The sequence below is a fragment of the Antechinus flavipes genome, chromosome 6 (assembly GCF_016432865.1).
Source record: "Antechinus flavipes isolate AdamAnt ecotype Samford, QLD, Australia chromosome 6, AdamAnt_v2, whole genome shotgun sequence".
NCBI classification, from domain to species: domain Eukaryota; kingdom Metazoa; phylum Chordata; class Mammalia; order Dasyuromorphia; family Dasyuridae; genus Antechinus; species Antechinus flavipes.
Window position 1 is genome coordinate 174,497,598 of NC_067403.1, and position 22,888 is coordinate 174,520,485.

Sequence of the window (22,888 nt, forward strand, 5' to 3'; positions counted from 1 at the left end):
ATTGTCAACAAAAGGGACCACTTTATTCTCTGAGAATGGAACAAAGGAGAAATTCAAGGGATAAGTGGGGTAGGAAGGACTTAAAGGGTACATTTGGAAAGGACCAAGTGATTGAATAGGTGGCAACAATGGATTGATTATCGGACTTGACTGAGGAAGACATCAATTTAAATCTAGCCCCAGAATTTATTAATTGGATAACTATGGGCAAATAACTTATCCTCACTCATCCTTCATTTCTGCTTTTGTAAAATGGGGATAATAGTACTTTATTGGACTATTTTGAGTATCAGAAGAGGTCATATAGGTAGAATGCTTTGAAAACCTTAAGGATTTATATATAAATGCTAGCTATTATAAGAAAGAGTGACCGGCAAATGTTCTCAATTTTTTGAATGAAGTATGAAATAAATTGCTCTGCCAATTAGTCAGAATTAGGGGATAGAGTAGGTAAATGGAAAGGAGGCTTGGAAGAATTGGATTCAAATGTGTAACTACTGTCCAAGTTGCTTAATCTCTCCTATCCTAAGACAATATAATAGACAGGGTGGGAGCTACAGAAGTAATTCCAAATCCTATGGAATCATATGCTATTGATGGTTCAGATTATCCCAAATGAGTATCTATACTAGTGGAATGATAAGTCATTGACATCATAATCCATAGGTGAGGTCCTTGACATTAGTGATAGACAGATAGATAAACAGAAAGATAGACATACGGATATAAACATAGATATAAATAATGATACCTATATTTGTGTGTATATATGTATGTCCATGTATATTTACATACTATATTTTTCAATGACTGAGGGCATGGAACACAGATAAGATCATTATGTGTATGAATGTGTGTATATGCATATTTGTATTGTGTACATATGTGCACATGCATGCATACATATTACAAATGTATGTGAGATTATATCTCTAAATTCCTTGGGCCTGGCATATAGAGAGTTATGTGTTCATTGTGCATTATAGATGCATGTAAATATTTATATATATGTATCAATACCTATATGTATGTATGCATGTAAGTAATTTCAAGAAATGTATAATTTATGGAAAGAAATAAGTCATACATATGAAAAGATAATTAAAATATTAATGAAAGTCTAAGTATCAAATGAGTAGTATAAACAAGATGACATATATAATGGGGACAGAATTCATGGAAAGGTATTATCTGGGTGAAATTTTAAAGGGTGGGTAGTAGAATTTAAAGGAGCAGAAACATGGTATGTTGTATTTGCATGGACCTTGCAAGGAAAGAAAGCAACACGAACAAAGTCAAGAAGCAAAGCAATTAGACTTTTCATGTGGAAACAAGTCTTAATTTAGGGTAATGGTAGGAGACTGGAAAAGTTGGTAGGCATTTTTTTGTTTTTGAGAACAATGAATATCAATTTAATGTTTCATCTGGGGCAAGTACAGGGTCTTTAACATAGTAGGTATTTCATCAATATCAGTTGAATGCATGAAGTCATTATTTCTCTGGACTCTTATTTCCTCATCTGTAAAATGAGAGAGCTGAATTAGATGATCTCAAAGGTTGCCTCCAACTCCAACATGCAAAAGTCTGGACAACATTATTTTGAAGACAAATCATAGTTACTAATAGATTCTGAGACTAGGGCTGCCAAATGGACATATGTACTTTAAGATGGAGGAATGATATCTTAGAGTGAAAGGATGTGCAAAATAAAAGAGGAAGAAGGGAATTCAAAGGCTTCTTTCCTTATTCTAATACCAGATGATACAAAAGATTATACCCTACCAAGTAGTTAGTGTTTTTTGAAAGTACAGTTTTGATACAAAGGAAGCCAGGTAACATGGCTCTTCAAGCTATTACATCAGCTTCTATGGTTACTGATTTTTAAATCAAAATCAAGTCCTCAGCAGTTCCATTTTTTAGTTTGTTGTTATCTTTATTCTCCTTAAGTAATCACATCACAGTGCTCTTAATATTAAAGGCTTTAAAATCAACTGTTGTGTTTTGCTGACCTCCACAAGTAAAATCAGAAGATTAAAACAGATTTGTAAGACATCTATCTCAAGATTCCTCTGTAACTAGCTGTTAATGATCTGGATTTGTTCTGGTTTCACTAATTTATCTGGAGTCAGTGATGCTTCCAAAATCTTGATATTGTCACAGCCATAGCAATAAAAGCTTGAGAGGAGAAAATTCTTGCCACCAAAGTTCTTGGCTCTGTCAAATTGTTCAACAACAGAAACTGTTATTTCATCAGTGGGAATTACATGACAGAAGGGCTAGGACCATCTGCTTTGCTGCTTACCCCTAAGGACCATGAGACCTTTCCATTTGACCTGTAGCTGAAACTGTCCATGTATGTTATCTCCCTTATCAGATTTGATCTCCTGGAGATTATGAGCTGGCTGCCTTACTTTTCTATTTGTTTTCCCAGTACTTTACATGTCATAAATGCTTAATCAATGCTTCATTGATTAATTCATTTACCCTCACGTCCAGAATGCTTTTAACTAGAAACATGTAGGAAAACAAAGCTTAGGAATTCTCAAAAGTTAATTAAACAAAACATGGACATTTATGGAAATCTAAATATAAATTAAAGGCTAAACTCATAATAAATAATTTAATATCTCATAGACATCTGATCCATCCACCATGTTAAATGTTCACAAAGATCAGATATTTTGAAAACTTAAAAAACAATTATTCAGTATTTTAAATGGTATTGCTTGGAACATTTCATTTCATTCTCTCTTAGGCATTCACTCTACATTCTATCTCTTGTCATTGTGGTTCTGTATAAGCTCATGCCTAGAATGCTCTCTCTCTTCACCTCCACTTTTTGGAACCTCTCAGTTCCTTTAGGACTCTACACATTAACGCTACCTCCAAGCCACATCCATTTTGATATTTGTACCTTAGAAATCATTTCATATGTACTTTAGATTAAAGCTGCATTAAGACTTTTTAGATTCTCTGTCTCTTTCTTTATCTCTGTGTCTCTGTCCCTACCTATATATATGCACATATATATATATGTATATATATATATATATATACATAATATACTTATACACATATATACATAGATATACATACACATACATATATAATAATATATATTATAATATATAATATACATATGTGGTATAATATAATTATGTATATTATGTTATATATTATTAAATTACATATAATATATTATATGTAATTATTATTACATACATATAAATGTACATATTTGTGTGTATTGTGTACACACACACACACACACACACACACACACAGACATACACACACAGAAAATGTTAATAATATAGAAAGAGCTTCCTGGAGGAGAAGATCAAATCCAGCAAATTTTGCTTTAGAGATGACTTGGTTGGGTATTGAAGGGTGATTACTTTGACTAGTCCTCAAGTCTGCACTGGTACACCTGACTTGATCATTATGCAAGACCAGGGATTTCTCATGTATTCTCCTGCTGGCTCTTGCTTAGAAAATGATAATTACATCAACATTACCTTTACTTCTGTAACAATCTACTGTTCTAAGATTCTTGAAATTTTGAGTTGTGAGCTGCTTAGGTCAAAGTTCCTAGACTCCTAGATCCCTCATAATCTTCTATGTTAGTCCCATCTTCCTCATGTCCCTTCTCCTGGGGCAGGAGGTTGAGCAGCTGGTAAAGGACAGAGTAGGAGAGTCTTCTGTTTTTCTCTCTCCTTCCTATTTTCAAATGTGCTTTGAAGTGCTCATCCTTGCTGGATTCTTCTTATGTCTGCTGAAACCTGATTTTTGTTATTAATAAGTTGATCTTAACATTAGACCCATGGAAATGAATGTAAACTGCTTGCATTTTTGTTTTTCTCCCTGGCTTATTTCTACCTTCTGAATCCAATTCTCCCTGTGCAACAAGAAAACTGTTCGGTTCTGCACACATATATTGTATCTAGGATATACTGTGATCTATTTAACATATATAGGACTGCTTGCCATCTAGGGAAGGGGGTGGAGGAAGGGAAGGAGGGGAAAAATCAGAACAGAAGTGAATACAAGGGATAATGTTGTAAAAAATACCTTGGCATGGGTTCTGTCAATAAAAAGTTATTATAATTTAAAAAAAGAAAAAAAATTAGACCCATGATCTCCCCCTAATAATTACATCTTATATTCTATGTATTAGGAATTAATCTAGCATGGTTTGTAGATAGCCATGGTCAGATCCTCAGATCAGAATCCAGAAATGGAATTCGAGTCTCACCTCTTAACACCTACTGTGTGATCCTGAATAAGCAACTTAAACCACTACTCCCTTATCTAAAATTTCTAGAAGAAACACTCATCTTCATTGGTAGAGAGAATTTTCTTATCCAGAATTTACAGACCCAATCTCTACCCCTATATTTTATATTTAGATGTTCTTGTTTATATTGTTACCCCAATAGCATGTAAACATTATGAGAGTAGAAACTTTCATTTTTATCTTTGGATTCCTAATACCTAGTTACATGTTGATTAAATAGTAAGTGCTTAATATATGCTTACACAATTGGATTGAATTTAATTGTAATATGTATGTGTGTGTGTGTCTGTATGTATGTATTTTAATTTGTGACAATCCTTTTTCAGTATTCCATAGGATGACCTATCCAGCAAGATGAGTATCTCAAAGCACTTCTGAAAATAGGAAGGAGAGCTAAAAGCAGAAAATTATCTTACTCTGTCCTTCACCAGCTGTGTTTAACCTTCTACCCCATGCAGTGCTTGTGTACTCAGGTGTATCTGGGGCACGCAAAACACTTTTCTCTAATTTTATGGCTAAGCTAAAACATTCAATGAGAATTTTAGATTTCTGAGCTGATTGCATTTTTAAAAAATCATTAATTGCATTTAACAAGATATTTCACTTTTATTTTAATCACTCCCAGCTATCAAAGCACCAGCATTCAGGAGTGATTGATAAAACTGGTAAGCTGTGAAAATTAGGTAAAATGCAAAGAAAACACAAAAACCAAAAAAAATGGTACTACTGAATACTTTTTTTTTTTTTTTTTTTTTTTAGTTTTGGAAAAGCCTTGCCTGCAACCTGACTCAAAGAATAAGGAAACTTCAAGATGTCCAATAATTAATGCATATGAGAGAAGGATGCTGGGGAATATGAAGGTGAAAATTTCTTGTTCTTTTTTTCCCTCCTTTCTTTCCTTTCTTCCTTTCTTTTTTCCTTCTCCCCCCTCTCTTTCCTTTTTCATTTCTTTCTTTTTTTCCTTCCTTCCTTCTTCCTTCTTTCTGTCTCTGTCTGCCTCTGTGCCTGACTTGTCTGACCCTGTCTTGTCTGTCTATCTCTCTGTCTTTTTATCTTTCTGTGTGTCTCTGTCTTTCTTTGTGTCTCTGTCTCTCTGTGTCTCTCTTCCGTCTCTTTCTTTTTTCCTCTTTTTATTCATTTTTCCATACCAAAGGACAACTAATGTGGCAAACTAAAAAATGTTTGGTGGATGGTTGACAAACTTCTGGGCAGGAGCAATGATTTAATTAGCTCTTATGAAAGGTCTCCTTATTTATTTAATATTCCCCAATACACAACATCAGCAATACCGCAAGAAACAAATATCACGTTTCTCTGGCCAAGCCATGGAAATAATGTTGCTTGAAAACATTCTGCTCTCCAGAGGAAACCCAGAGACAAAGGCATAGGGGAAGGAATTCTCAAAGTAAATAGCTATAAATTGCAAATGCATTTTACAGCTTTAAGTAACATTTTAAATAACAAGTCCAGCCCTAGGAAACACAGAGCAATCAACCCAGTCCAATCCATTAGGGTCTGAATCATTCTGTTTATACAGAGATACCCAAAAAGTCACATGCTTCCTTAAAGGGAGGGTGGGAGGCAGAGTGAGGTGGGGAGGGAATCAGTATCCAACACATGTTTCAAATGATATTTAAATGAAGCTCCACATTTACACTTTGCAAATCTAAAGCCATAATTCTTTTCCTTTGGGATTCTCCTAAAATGACTTAGATATATAAGCTTCAAAGACTGAGAAAATCTATATCTATAGTAAAATGAAAAAAACAAACAAAAGTAAAAACTTGTCAGCACTGATCTCTGGAACTGTTGTAAATGAGCATTGCATTATGTAATTAGTAATATGTAACAGTGCAGTCATGTCTACACTTTTTTGAGATCCTTTTTGGAATTTTCTTGTCAAAGTCTTGCCATTTTTTTCTATAGTTCATTTTATAGACAAGGACATATGACGTTAAGTGACTTGATCAGGATCAAACAACTAGTAAATGTCTTAAGCTAGATTTGAACTCAGGAAGATAAGTAATCCTAATTCCAGATATAGTGCTCTATCCACTGAGTCACATAGTTCAAAAATGATTTGTAGATGGAAGAATTGGGTTAACCATGGATATACTATAATGCTATAACAATCTCCATTTTGCAGATGAAGAAATTGAGGTTGAAATGGGTTAAGTGTCTTGTCTAGGCTAAAGCAGGACACTAAAATAACACTAAAATAACTTATTTTTTTGATTCCAAGTTGAGCATTCTGATAAAAGCAAGCTTCCTTATATTTAAATATAAGCTCATTTTATGGCAAATCTTGTTTCATTTTTTTCTATTCATAGCTAGTATAGCTTAGCACAGTGTCTGATTAATTAAATTGACTAATAATTACCGAAATCTCAGTCCTCCAACAAATATTGATTCTATCATAAGGTCCCTTCCAGCTTCCATTCTATGGTCCTAATGTTTCAGTGTGTATAAGTATACCAAAAAGAACACACATGAATATTTGTACAGAATAAAAAAGAAAATGGTGCAATAGGTAGCTCTGAGCATTGCAAAGAGTTTACAATTATCTTTTAAAATCTTCACAACAAGCCTGGGAAAGAGGTGTCATTTTGAACTCCATTTTTAAAATGAGGAAATATATAAAACATGTATTTGAACATTCTCTCCATGGGTCCACACATCTAGTAAGTGTCCAAGACAGAATTCAAACTCAGGTCTTCTTGAAAACATAAATATTTCCCTTTGAGTTTCTACATGAAAGGCCTTTTCTTTCTTCCAATATGTCTTCAAAGACAGCTTTGATGCTGAGTTGTGATTGCAGCTCTATCTCCAGTTCCCAAAGGAGCCATCTAAAATGAGCTGCCTCCATTTTGCTTTCTTGGAGCTGTCCCATACAGAAGACTACTTCTCAGTTCTTCTCTTTCTTTGGTCTTCAAAGGAATGGATTGAAAAAGACATTGAAACCCCTTTGAGGTTATTAATTTGAATAGGCAGGATAGGGAAATAGAGCTAGAGGTCCATCTACTCCCATCCAAACACTCTTTAATGCAAAGGGTCAGAAATACTTTTCACTTTTTTATGCCCCACCTCAAATGAATTTGTAATGAGGACTTTTCCTAGCTAAGAACTTTTTATAGCTTAGCGATGTTTTTGGTAGGCACATTGCAATAATGAACATTGTGCCCACATAACAGACTATGATAAATTTGTGATTTATACTTTTAATTCTAAGCACTATTTATGTTTGACATCACTCAACTGAGCCTCAAAGTGGCCAAACATGGCTTGTATTTGGGCAGGCTGTGCTCCTTCATAGGTTTCCCTTTCTTCCAGTGTGTCTTCAAAGACAGTTTTCATGCTGAGCTTTGACTGTAGCTTCAACTCTAGTCTCTGAAGTGTCTATCTAAATGAGAAGCCTCCATTTTGCTTCTTTGGAGCTATCCCCTATAGAAGGTTTCCTTCTCAGTTCAGCTCTTCTGTCTTGCTAGTGAACTAACCCACAGCATCTTTCCTTGTTCTATCAGTTATAACCTTATATTGATTTCTCATGTCAGTAAGTTATTCGGACAATTTGATGCCCCTTTGTGACAATCTGGTTATCCATTTGTCTATTCGGTGCACTCATTTCCTCCTCATGGTTGTTTCTGAGGAAGCTTTAATTCCTCCTTCAAAACTTTAACCTACCAGACCAGGTTCAGCTCATCCAGTACCCCAAACTGCTGATGTCAGCCTCCACTCTTAGGTACAGAGACTGCTTAGACTCAAACTGATTCAGAATAATCTGTAGAACAAATCTGGAGTGCTTAATAATAGCAGCAATCAAGCATCTGATCCTAGAAGTCCTCAATAGCCAGAGCAGTGGCTATGGTCCTGGATAAGCCCATTATCTTCAGTTCCAAGTTCCCCTCAGTCTCCTCCAGAGCACACCTTTTCCAGAAAGAAAGCCAGGCAGTCACTAAACATTTCTTTGTAAAGGGCAGGAACACCTCCAGAAAACTAACCAGAACATTAGTCATCTTCTCTTTGCTGGTGAGAAGCCTGCTGGAATCCTCCTAGCCCACACTGAAGCTGCTACTGCCATTGCCCCAAGTAGTCCTCACTCACTTTTAAAGAGAGAAACCAGAATGGACAAACACTCCTGTCCTAGAAGGCCTAGGTATTCTGTGTGCGTTGTGTTCATTCGGGCCTATAACACCAAACATTGAGATGGAAGGAGAATTAGAGACACAGAGAATACCGGGAGTCAGGACAACTCGAGTACAAGTCCAGTCTCAAAATGTACGAGCTGTGCAATCCTGAGAAAGTCACTTTATCCCTTTCTGCTTCATATTCTGCGGCTGTCAAATGTGCATCATAATTGCATTCTTCTCACAGATTTGTGAAAATCAAATTGTAAGGTGTTTGGCAAGCCTTAAACTGCTATATAAATGCTAGATATTATTATTAGCTATTAGTCCAACCCTCACAATTTGGAAATAAAAAATTAAAATTCAATGAGGGGAAGTGGTTTTCCAGGGCCACCTATGTTGGGATGGGAAGAGAACAAACATTAATTAAGCAACTACTATGTGCCAGGAGCTATGCTAAAAGCTTACACATGGAGTAAATAGCAGATCTGGGGCTCCAATCCATGTCTTCTGACTCCAGATTCATTGTTCTTTTTACTGGATTATTTTGCCATCCATTAGCATTTGTCAGATTATGCCTTAGTTATTAACTTTTATTAATGAAATGGAATCTAGTACACCATGAGATTATGAGTTCTTTCAGAGCAGAGATTTTTTTTTTTTTCCCTTTCTTTATATCCCCAGTGTTTAGCAAAGTGTCTGGCACAGAATAGTCCCTTAATAAATGCTTGTTGATTTAACTTGCATAGGAAAAATAAACATTTTATAAAGCTATAAACCCCTAAGGTACAGAGAAACATAATGAAGGTTCTAATTCATAGCTCTTGTGTGCACGCAAGCAAAGCAGATTCCCATAGCATAAAGTTAGCAGGCACAATTGTCCTTGTTTTTTGAAAATAATAGTAATATGAAAAGAAGTGGATGCAAGCTCACAGTGAACTTTGTCATGGCCAGTGATCAAAGAAACAAGAAATGGCTTTATCTTTATTTCCAATCATAGGCTTCTTCCATCTGGATTCAGGAATTAATGGTCTTTGGGAAAATATGCCCAGTCCTTAACCTTAATGAACATGCCCATAAGTGGTTCAGACCATTAATTACATGGGAACCTTAAGAATCAAACGTAATGCTACCTCATCAGCATCCATAGCAGTCAGTTGCATTATCCTGGAGCCATCTCCAATATTCTCTTCTACTGTCAGATCAAGTGTATCTGTTGGAAATACTGGTGGATTGTCATTGATATCCTGGAGTGTTATTTCTACCTGTAAGAGAATAAATAATGTAATAATTAATATTTATATGACAAGTGTACTACTTATTTTATGAAATAATTACAATATATTTAAAACATTAATACCACATTAAATATCAGATTAAACATGCACACCCAATGAATGATCCTAATTTGACAAGAAGCACTCAAAATGTAACCTTCCAAAGGAATAAAAACCTTCAGCAGAAACATCCCTGGGAATAGTATTAAAATCTCCAAAGAAAAATCCCAAAGAGCCTAAAATTTATACTATATAAAATTCTTGAAAGACCTGGAATATTTGGTCTGGAGAAAGAAAAATTTGAGAGTAAATAGCGACTATTTTCAGGTAATTGAGGTTCTGTGATGTGGAGGAAGCATTGGACTTGTTCCACTTAGCCTCAGAGACCAGAACTAAGAATGACATGTGAAAATCACAGAAGTAAATTTATTCTTAAAGTAAGAAATACTTCCTAATGATGAAAGCTATCTGAAAATGGATATACTTTCTCAGGAGGAAATGGATTTGATAACATTAAAGGACTTGAAGAAAGGACAGATGAGTACATTTCAAGAATGTTGACAGGTATGGATCAATAGATAGAGCAAGCATTTATTACATGTTTACATACCAAGAAATGTGCATAGTATTGGAATATAAATGTAAGCAAAAGAAAGTACCAGACCTCCAAATAGTTCTAAAGATTTGTCTCTTTGTTTTTAATTGTATACCATTCCTTTATTATAGGTCTTTGGTTAAGATAACTATTTAAAAGGGATGAAATATGAAAAAGGCTAAGATTAGGTTAAATGGCTTCTGAAAGCTTCTGATCTGACACTCTGTGACATGCTAATAAGTGTACTCTGACATGTTTCTTGGAACTGATTTAAATGATCTTTCCAAAGAAGTTCTACTTATAAACTGTCATTGTTACCCCTTGTTTTGACCTCAGTGAAGAACCACTGAGACTGAAAACTATGCATCCTTTAAAGGCACATAATGTAAAATCTTCTCCAAGATGGCCACTCATTGGCAACAAAGTTCTGGGCAAAGAAAAAAATTCACATTTTTAATGGTTGAAAAAAAATCTACATTCTTTCCCTCTTAAACAGCATACCTCAACTTTGGAAAACAAAACAAAACAAAACATTTTCCTTTCCTCTCTCCTTTTTCACTTCCATCTCCAGTACTGATTTTCAACTCAAGCTAAACAAACATTCCTTTAACATGTAGTGTTTATAGATTTTTACAAATATTAGCAGCTTTGTTTGAGTGATCCTAGCCAGGGTTATTTGCTTGGTGCCCTACCTAAGCAAAATTGTTTAATTCAAAAGATTGCAGAAGTCTGAGTAAATACTGAGAGACATGTGCTTCCTCTTGGAACTTGTCCCTAAAAATTCAAACCATAATGGGGGGACACCAAGCTGAATTACTGATAAAAAAGCAAAAGTTGCCCAAGAAAAATAAAAAAAAATATGATGGCTCAAGATGTTGCTTTGCTGAGTTCCAACCAGACACTTTGTCCCATGAACTGAACTGAGAATCATCATATGTAACACAAGCACAAATGGATTCAAAGTTTGGAGACCTAGATACAAACTCCAGCTGTGCTATTAAATACATTTGTAATCTTGATCAAGTTAGCTCTCCTTCATGGGGCCTCAGTTTCCCTGGGTGGTCCTCACTCTGAGTTCTCTCATCATGTTTCTACACTCTCCTGGTGATGTCTTCAACTCTTATGGTATTATTATGAGTACCTCTAAATCTAAATTTCTAGCCTTTATCTCTCTCATGAACATCCCTAAATGCTTGTTTGAAATCTGCACTTGAATTTCCCTTAGGCATCACAAATACAGCATGTTCAAAACAGAAATCCTCATCTTTCTCCCTAATCTTATTATTCCTCCTAATGTTTTATTCTGAGGAATCACCATAGTCGACTCATTTTCTTATCTATGTATTCTCTAGATGAATGAAATCATAGATCTAGTCCTTTGTCTAAAACTTATTTAAACTTCATTCATGTATGTATATGTATGTATGTAGCCAATGGTATATGTGTATGCACTATAATCACAAATCAAAATCCAAAATCCAGCTCTACCCATTTTTGCTAGAGCCTCTCCTCTAAGATTAGCTCTCTATACTCTATATATATCATTTTTATGGACATAATTATTTCAATTTCTTCATATTTTTGCCTTTTTCCTAATATTCTGGTTGTGACATAAGGGTAATCAAGATACAGCCAAGAGCAAAAGAAAGGAAGGTAGGTATCAGAACTAATTCAAAGGGCTTGGAGATCAGAATGAAAGTGCTGAAAATCTCTGAGTCAGTGAACAGTGAGTTGTATAGTAGTAGTTTGTCAAAAATTAAAGATCCTAGTGTCAGTAACTTTTGCAGAAGTAACCAGGTCTTCAATAGGTCAGCACCAGAATCCAAATAATTCAAAACACAATAGGAATAACAACTATAACCTCATAGTTATCTTAGTCTCCCATATATAACTGATCACCAATATATAATTAGCATATTTCATGTCCTAAACATCTCTTACATCTGTCATCTTCTCACTTCTCCCTTTTCATCCTTTTCTAGGTCTTCATTCCCTATTGTCTAGTTTCCTACCTGAATTTTCTGTGTTGAATAAATAAGACTTTATTCTAACACATATATTAATGCTCTCTCCATTGATAAAAACTATTTATTCTTTAGTAGACAGTTTCTGTGAGTTTTTTCCCCTATGTGGGAGAGACAATAAATTCTTGAATTTGAGTTAATCCTCTGATACTGAGCTTCTCAGAACTTCCCTTATTCTGCAGAAATCAGAAACACAGTCAGGTCTGGGTCTTTCATACTCGTATGGCCTACTAGAAACTGAGTTTCCTAACATGGATTTCTAGAACCCAAGTTTACTGATCAATCAATCCATAAGAAGTTATTAAATACTTTATATGTGCCAAACAGATATTTGGAAATATAAAGACTGAAACAATTTCTATATTCAAGCTTATGCTCAATTTTCATAGTGATGTCTTGAAGAAAAAATAAAAGAACAGGGGGTTGCTATGTGGTGCAGTGAATAGAGCATTAGCTCTGAAGTTCAGAAGACCTGAGTTCAAATGTGACCTCAGACACTTAACATTTTCTAGCTGTGTGACCCTGGGCAAGTCACTTAACCCCAATTGCCTCAGCAAAAGCAAATAAATAAAAGGAGACACCAATTCTATCAGATGAAAACAAATTCTCAGTATCCGAAATGTTTGTGGCACAGCACAGACTTCTCCAAAAATGGTTAATATTTGATAGGTGTGGCAATGGAAGCGTGATTAAAGAAAGCCTTCATTAACTTAGGATCTGTTCTTCTCTACTTGGAATGAGTTTTTCTGCCTTGTGGTTTCCCTCAATGACCAAATTCCACCTTCTGAAAATTTTATTTTGTCCTCCCGCCCCCAACTCCACCCACTTTCGCTAAGCCTCTACTCTAAGATTACCTCTCTATACTCTGTATATATCATTTTTGTATGTACATAATTATTTCAATGTTGTCTCCTCCCATTAGGATGTGAGCTTCTTCATTACAGGGATCATATTTTTGCCTTTTTCCTAGTATTCAGCACATAGCAAGTTCAAATAAATTCCTCTTGGCTTACTGACTAGTAACCCTAGAGCCCAAGTTCTTCTGTGCCTTATATATAAGAACCAGAGCACAGCTGGAGGTACTCTGTGTCCATTAGATACTATCTCTTTCTTCACCCATCACTTCTTAGTTTCCCAAGTCCACAAGAAGTAGAAGGTCAAAGAGCAATCTCTGATGTAGTATTAGACTCATGTCTCTGTTGCTATTGTATTTTGAGTTATTTGAACTTACTGGATTCTGGTGTTGATCTGTTACTTCTGCCAAATTTACTAGGATCTTAAATCTTTGACAAACTGCTTATGCTATCTAACTACTCACTCTATTCACCAATTCCCTGATCATCAGCACTTTTTTTTTGTGATCTCCAAGCCCTTTGCATTAGTTTTGCAACCTACCTAATTTTTCTTGCTTCCTGACTGCATCTTTGTCACAACTACAGCCAGACTTGGGTATTTTGTCTTTTGATCTTTGTACCATTTGCCACACATGTATACAAATACACATGAATGAAATTTAAATAAGATTTAGACAAAAGAATTATAATGCAAAAAAAAAAAAAAAAAAAAAAGACTAGATCTATGATTTCATTCATCTGGTGGATACATGGATAAGAATACTACCTCAACCAGCACAGATCAGGCCTTCTCTCCAATGTTTAGTCTAGGAGAGTTGCCGAGATCACAGAGACGAGTGACTTGCCTACAATCACATAACAATATGTGTCAGAGGGAAACCTCAAACTCAAGTGTTCATGGCTCAAAGGCTGCAGTGCTGTGACTGCCTCTTAATGAGACAGCACCATCTTAGAGGACTTCTTTAGCTCGAAACTTGTTTTCTTTAAGAATATATACAAAATGAATCATTGAGGTTCACTTTGAATCCCTGGAATGCTGAAGCAATGCTTAAAGCTTTATAAGAAAATTTAAACTTCAGACCATGGGTCACATGCATGACATTTTTGCAAAGGCAAAAGGGATGAAAAAGTAGACTAGTCTTCATGACTATTAATCCTCTGTATATGTTTGCCTGTGGGGACCAAGCACGCAGGTTTTCTGGAAGGAATTTGGGCATTAATAGCATGATTGACCAACTGGCAAGGGAACAGATTGTAAAATTCAAAGGTTTCTTTTCACTCTTTTACAAGGATGGAGATGATCCTAAAAGAACAATGGAATTGGAGACTTTAATGAAGTCACTTAAGTAGAACTCTATATTGATTGAATTAAAGGCTTTGATTAATGAAGAAGGTGCTCATATCATAGTAAAGGGAAAATTGACTTTCAAGAATTTTTGACAATGATGGTAAATGACACAACCAGAAAGCAAAGAAAAATTGAAGAAGCAATCATGTACCTTATAAAAATGGCAATTGCTATAATTCATGCAGTAGAACTTTGCCAAATAATGAAAAATTTTAAAGAGAAATTAATAGATAAAAAGGTTGATAACAGAAGAGAAATGACCACCATAGTGTATTTGAGCAAATGATGATAGCAAAGTAAAGAAATCTTACTGAATATATTAAATTTCTTGTACAAAATTATCTTTTCTATGTAATTTATCTACCTTTCTCTCCCATAGATGGTAGTTAAATCTTCATTTCTCCATGATTTTCTTCACTTTTTCTTACCATCATTATCTGCAAATTCTACTTTGGGAAAGTGAACAAATTGCATTCTATCATGTGGCTGGTTCTCTCTCACTCTCTTTCTGTGTATATGTATATACACATATGCATATATATATATATTTAAACTTAGGTAGAGTTTGTTAAATGAAGGAATACCAAGCTATGTTTTTTTTCTTTCTTCCTTTTTTCTCCCTCTTTTCTCTCTGTCTCTTTCTTTCTGAGTAGCAATACTATTTTGGATCAAAGACACTCAAAAATATATACTTTAGGTTGTACTATTTGCAAAATGGGTCTATGCTCATATACTATTTTTGTATTGCTATTTCTGTACCAGAAAACATTTTCTTCTATTGTCATTTATTTTTAAAACTTTAGTTACCCACCCACCCCAATTTTTAAATGGCATATTTCTAGAATAAATTCAAAGTTGTATGTTTTGATTTAAAAGTACAATTTTTAAAAATCTTCTATTGAGCTAATTAAATATACTTGCATTAATGGTGGTTAAATAAACTTATATATTTGCATATGTACATAAAATATATATATAAATATATATATATACTATTTATATTTGTATGTATGTATATATATACACATATATACATATATGTGTGTGTGTGTGTGTGTGTGTGTACGCGCGCGCTATTGTGTGCATATACATGTTTACATACTTGTCCTAAATAAATTTAATCTTGGAAAACATGTTTCTCATCATATGACACTATTTGGGATCCAGGCAAAGTAGAGAACAAAATGTGTCAATAATCCACTAACAGGTATCTCCCAAGGAGTCATCAGTCTAAAGCCCAGATAAAAAACTTATAATTGAAAGGTTGTGGCAGATTGGTAGTGGTCAGCCTGAAACATTCTCTGTAAGCCCGTGATGGGAGTCATAAACAGACGTACAAAGATGGATTGCTGTAGAATGATAGATGAAGAAAGTGGCTAACCTGGTCAGCCGCAGAGAGCTGTGAAGTCAACATTGCAGATGGTAGTCAGTGAGATCCCTTTTCCACCTTCTCTATTTTAAAGCAGGAAACTGCTTTTGTTACCTGCCTCTCCCATCTTCCCTTCTAATAGTGAGGTAATAAAGGAGATATAAAGAAACAAACAAAAAATACTTTTGCCCTTTCAGAGTAAGTAACAAAACAGCTGGCATTTGGAAGCTCCATTTATAATACTTCTTCAATTTCATTTCTCTGCTATTTGATTTGTTTTAATGAAACTAGATAGCAACCAAACTTGATTCTCTTTATGTATGTATGTGATGTGATTAAGAAAAGAAAAGCTAGAATCCGATGGAAGGTGATTTGGAGTCTTCTTTTCTCAGTAAATCAGAAATTGATTGATCTAATTAGGGATAGAGTTTATGAAATTTATAATCATACTGTAAAGACAATCCAGACAGTAGACATTTTGCTTTAAGTGGTTATGAGAAAACAAACAAATAAAAATGAATTTGGGGGATCGAGTGGGGTAGGAATGGAAGGATCAGAGTGAAGATGAAAGCTATTTCTCCTTATGGGATCTGAGGTAACTGGAACTTGCTGCCCCTTTTAAGCTAAGAATACTTTGGCATTAGTTGCTATTTCTTACTGTTGACTTTGACAAGGCAGAGGGATGAAGTTATAGCACATATCTCTGCTTTGTAGCAGTCATGGTTGGCTAGTTAGCTGACTTTGTATGGAGCTAAGGAGTCAATTCAAGCATTCTTTAAAGTAAAAAAATACATTCTATCTAAAAATTTTGTCATCTTATTATATGATCATAACAACAGGTCACATTTCTCTATCCCAGAAACATTTATAAATTTCTTTCCCTTCAACCAGCCTATCTATCATCCTGGAAGTAGCTCTTTTCTCAAGCAACAAACAAAGACTAATATCCTATTATATTAGCTCATTTTTAGTAAGAATCAGTAGCATGCATTTAGATTCAGTAGGATGCAGATCACATTTATATATGTCAAATACAAACCACTGAAATCCAAATCTCAAAGGGAATTTCAACATTTTATCATTTAAGATTTAAATCATCCCAGTTTCTTACCCAAAATTACTTCATTTGCTATAAAAAGTGTCATAATTTGTATCTTTCCTTATTTTTATACTCCTCTCACCCTCTTTTTCCTTTTAAAAACCACTGGACATTACTTTTTCATGGGCTTCAATTCACTGTTTCAGCATATCCAATACAATCTTCATGTACCATAGCCAGAATCTATTATGGTTTTCAAGTGACTCATACTTCTGCTATGAGAAAGCCAGAATAAAGAACACTTACATTTTTTTAAAATGCCTCAATGGTCAGTACAGGTAATTTGATCTTGGATTCCAATAGGTATGTAAAGGATTTTGAATCCAGCATACTCCTACACATTATTATCTTCCCATTGATCTAAAAGGAGGGCTACCTCAAGGGAAAAAAATAAAACATTTGGGGGAGGGGAGATTGTTTGCATGGAGCCTCTGTACAAAAGTTTGGGTAATTTGGGCAAGAACTGTAATTTTCTACCAAGAAAAATAAATAATGCAACTTCTCTCTGAGGGAAGGAATTCTTTGGAACATGCACATATGTATGTTAAATAGAGAACTAAGATTTCAATATGTGATAGGAAATGTATTCTATCCAATTCAATAAGCATATATTAAATGCCTATTATATGTCAGGCACTACACTAGGAAGTGTAGAAACAAATTCGCAGACAAAACAGTAACTATCCTCGAGGAGTTTATGTTCTATTTATATTTTATCTAACACAAAATCTTATTTTCTTTACAAAACTCCAGATAGTTTTATTTAAATGCCAGGCACTGCCTTAAATTCTAGGAATACACAGAGAAGCAATGGACACTGCCTACTCTTGGGGAGCTCACAGTTTAAACCATTTATAAACATGTCATTGCTTAATGACTGCCACCCAGCAGTTTTTATATTTTCTAAGACAGTAATCCAAACTTTTAATCATGTTTTATTAAAGGCAAAATCCTCATTTTTAGGATTTTGATATATAATTTTGTAAATATCGGTAGATTATAATGCCTTTATCAATCAACAGAGAAGCTTTAGACAATTTCCTGATCATTGAGAGGGTAAGTGTCTTCACCAGGGTTATATATAAAGTAAAACAGATTTGGAATTTTTAAACATTTAGTGTAGGAAAGCAAAAACTGGTATGGACTGGACTTAAAATCAGAAGATCTGGACCAGATAGGTGACATAATGGATAGAATAATGGTTCTGAAATCATGAAGATGTGAGTTCAAATCTCTCAGACACTTGACATGTACTAGCTGTGTGATCCTGGGCAAGTCACTTAACTCTAATTTCTTTGCAACCAAAAAAGGAAATAAATAATTCAGAGGATCTGATTCTAATTCTGCTTCTTTCTTTATTATATAGCTTTAAGCTAGGTAATTAACATCTCTAGGCTTCAAGAGGTTGAAATAAATAAACTACAAGATCCTTCTACTTCTAAATCTAAGATCCTAAAATTCCAAGTCAGTTTGCCTCAAATAATATAACTTTATATATATATATATATATATATTATATATATATATATATATATATATATATATCCAATTTACAAATGAATAAACTGATGCTTAGAGGTATCAAGTGACTTGCTCAGAGTCACACAGCTTAGAAGTATCCAAAATAAAATTTGAACTCTTAACTCCAATTTTATCCAAAATGCCACATAGTTATCTCCACAAACATTAATTAAGAAACTATACTGATTAGCTGTACTATTACTGGGATACAAATTAAAATAACTCAGTCCTTCCTTAAGTAGTTTATGTTAAAACAAATGACAAAAGATATATTTTAGAACAGATCATTCATCTAACTTTCATATATGTAATAACTATGACAAACTGAACAGCATTCTCAAGTAAAGTCAAAATGTTTCAGCTTTCTGGCAGCCAGCAGCATAAGCTCATGGGATTTTAGTATATTTATACCAGGAAAGAACATATGAGCAACAAGCAAACCTGGAGAGAAGCCAATCATTATAATAATGATCAGAACTGAGAGCAGCACACAACTCCACTTCTGATAACCAAATGTTTGTGATGGGGAATCTGAGTGTGTGATGACATAAGAGATTGTGTGCTTACTATGTTGTTCAAAAGTTAGAACCAAATAAGAATTTTTATTTTTGAAAGTAGAGACAATCATGTGCAGCCACATCAACTTTTTTCATGAATCAGCATTGTTTATGTGTTGTGTAATTGATTCTGCTTTAAAAAAAAAAAAAAAAAAAAAAAGACAAAGTTTTCTATTGTAAGCTAAGAATAACAATTAAGTTAAAATATGCATACTATGGGGAAATTTGTGGAAGTTATGACACTGTACTTAAAAATACACACCCCAGATTTTGTATAAAAGCCAGAATTCATTTAAATGTAGTGGACTTGTTTTCAAATGCAGAACATCTTACAAGAATTAAAATGTCAAAAAGATGTCCCAAAAGTTTGTTGTAGTTTTTTTTTTTTTTTTTTGGGGGGGGCAGTGATTCTTTCTCCCTCTTCTCCTATCTTTCTCATTCCCACTTTCTACCCACCTACCTTCTTCCATTTTCTGTCTCTGTCTTTTCCCCCTCCCTTTTTCCCCTTTCTGTCTCTGTTTCTGTGTCTTCTCTAGTTTTCTCTCTCCCTTTCTCTTTCCTTCTCTATCATTCCCTTCCTCCATCTTCCTTCCTTCCTTCCGTCTTTCCTTCTTTCTTCCTTCCTTCCTTCCTTCCCTCCCTCCTTCCCTCTCTCCTTTCTTCCTTCCTTCTTTCTTTCCTTCCTTCCTTCCTTCCTTTCTCTTTTCTGTAATTTCCCTTCTTCTACCATCTTTAAGCCTGTTCTAATCTTCTTAATCTCAAAAGAATTTTACTTTAACAGTATATACTCAAGCTCCCATCCTCCAAGCAAAGCCTCTATTTTCCCTCAAAACTAAACTGGTGTCATATAACAAAGATCACCGAATTTGAGAATAGAATCCAGAAGCTTGAATATCAACTCTGCTACTTATTAGCTTTGTGGGTCATCTCATCATTCTGATTCTCAGTTTCTTCATCTACAAACTCAATTAGATGCCTTGTAAGGTCACTTTCTACCCTAAAAAAAGGATAACTCTGGAAATGGTAGTCTACAAACACTATTTGATCACTTAACCCTTTTTGCCTCAGTTTCCTTACCTATAAAATGAGGTAGAGAAGGAATTGGCAAATCACTTCAGAATCACTGACAAGAAAATCCCAAATAGGGTCTTGAAGAGTTGAACACAATGAAGAACAACTGAACAATATGATAATGAAGTATTTAAATGATAATGAAGAAAGAAAATTTCTATTTTACAATTAACAAATTTTAATTTTTGTCTGTTTTACTGATCTATATTAAATTAATAAGAAGTAGAAGTCTTAAGATATTTTACTTTAAAATCATTATTTGCCATACAGACAAGATGGATTAATATGAATAATTAACCCTTGAAGAGAGTTTATACTATGTTAGAGTTTATACTATTTGAAATTATAATTTTGTAAAATATCATAATTGATTCCAATCAGTGAAAATACACAGTGCCAATCCAAATTATGTGACCATATAAGAAAGATTTCTTATTCACTCTAATCAGGACCTACCTAGACCAATTAATTGGTAAGTACAAATGTTAGGAGGTACAGAGTGGGATTATAAGCAAACATGACACTTATTTTTTCAAAAAAAAATGCACTGGTCCTCAACTAGTGATTTTTTTTCAGTAGTTTAGGATTAGGTTTTTTCATCTTGAGGTCAGGGAACTGCTATACCCCCACATGTGGCCAGAATCAGATTAAAATATATTTTGAAATGTTTAATAAAATAAAATATTATACAACATGGATAATGTTAATTTGTGGTTTCTCATGTAAATATGTAGCCCACAGAGATGTATTTCTATTTGAGTTTGACACCATTGATTTAGGGAATCCCTAAGAAGGAAATTCCCTAATGAGGAAATTCCCTCTATCAATGCAAATTGCCAACCATTCTACAACTTATAATTTTAAAATGTTGCCCAAGGCACTAAGAAATTAAATGATATGCCCAGGTCATTTAAGCTAATATGAATAAAAAATACACTTGAACCAAGATATCTTTGACTTCAAGACCCACAAACAAATACAGTGATAAGAAAGGTGCTACTTCTTAAAATTATTTAATAATCTATGTCTGTTTTCTGGCAGAAATGACTCTCTCCTGTGATGATATAAAGACAGTATAAAGAAAAAACTCATGAATTAAATAATAATAATAATAATAACAAATTTATTAAGCAAATGTAGGCAAAAATATTTTTTTAAAACTTCATGGATGGTTTTCCAAATAATCTCACATTGCTAATTACCATTTTCCAGGCTTATATAATTTATTAATTATTGAGATTTCCAACTTTCTCTATGTATAAAATTATATATATAATCATTTAAGGAAATCGAAGAATTAGAAACCACAAATCCCTCAGGTCTGTGAAAGCTAATGAAAAGAGGAAAAAATAAACATAATAGTTCCTTTCCCTTGACTGCCTTTGGTTAATAAAATCAGTAAGCTGACTCCTTTTTATCTAGATGTTTTATTGGAATATTTCCAAATAAGTTTCTTTAATTACATAAAAGCAGTTTCTTAATCCATTAAAGCTATTAAGAGCTGTTGCTTGCTGATTTTTTTAACTGGGAATAAAATGAAAACTCCCCCATCCATTGATATCCATCTCTGATAAAACATGTACAAGAGTAACAATTATGTTCAACCCCCTTATTGCCCCAGGTACTCCTTTTCATCCTTAGAAATTATTGAAGATCCTCCAAAGAACATTTTTATTTATATGGGTTAGAATTATTGATATTCACTGTCTTGGAAATTGAAGTGTTTCTATATTATTATGAAAATAGTTTTGACCTCAAACAACCTTTGTAAAGGTCTTGGAGACTCCAGGGATCTTATTTGTTGTTGTTTAGTCATTTTCAGTCATGTTTGATTCTTCCTGATGTCATTTTAGAGTTTTCTTGGCAAAAATGGTTTGCCATTTCTTTTTCCAGCTCATTTTGCAAATGAGGAAACTGAGGGAAAAGGGTGAAGTGACTCCCCCAGGGTCATACACTAGTAAGTTTTTGAGTTCTTATTTGAACTCAGGTCTTTCTGACTCTAGACCCATCTAATCACTGCACCACCTGGCTGTCCTAGGGGGTCCCTAGATCACAATTTGAAAAACACCTATACCATATAATAGAGTTAAGCTTAAAACACAATATAATAAATAATTGCAACAAAGTCTTTTTTTTTCTTTTATAAAACATCAGATCTTTTTAAAAAGTATAATCTTATCTTTTGTAGATTTTGATTATTTTCACAAAGGCCTAAATTTTTCAAATAATTTCTTCATTTCATTAAAAAAACACATTGTTAATGTCTACAGTGATGTGATATCAATTGATTCACAAATCAAATATTGAGGCAATATGAAAAAGTGGATAAAAGGCTAACCTTAGAAGGGGAAAGGATAAAGAAAGAAGCATTTGCACATAGCTATAATGTGCCAGGCACTAAACTATGTATTTTATAAATATTATTTTACTTGAGACATAACACCTGATAGATGCTATTATTATCCCTATTTTGCAGTTGAGGAAACTGAGGCAAATCGACTTTTCTGAGGTCACACAGGCATTTACCCTCACAACAACTGAGGGAGGTCACTATTACTGACAGTGGGAAAAAGAGTTTAAATGACTTGTCTAGAAACCCACAGTTATCTGCAGTGTTTGCAATTGGATTTTAATTTATATCCTCCAGATTTAAACAAGACCTAGTGTTATAGCCATGTGCCATCTAGTTACCACTAGAAAGATCTGAGTTCAAATCTTGCATGAGACACATACTAACTGGACAAAGTTCTTA

The 22,888-nt window shown here is 34.1% G+C and overlaps 1 protein-coding gene across 1 annotated transcript in view; it reads right to left on the bottom strand.

Annotated features, from left to right (window-relative positions):
* FAT4 (FAT atypical cadherin 4) overlaps positions 1 to 22,888 on the bottom strand; it is a 152,487-nt gene that overhangs the window by 124,464 nt on the left and 5,135 nt on the right. Inside the window, exons 3-4 of the mRNA XM_051966725.1 lie at positions 9,523 to 9,686; positions 4,714 to 4,817 (exon numbers count right to left, since the gene is read on the bottom strand). Of these exons, the coding sequence (XP_051822685.1) occupies positions 4,714 to 4,817; positions 9,523 to 9,686 (268 nt within the window). The remainder of the gene's footprint in view (positions 1 to 4,713; positions 4,818 to 9,522; positions 9,687 to 22,888) is intronic.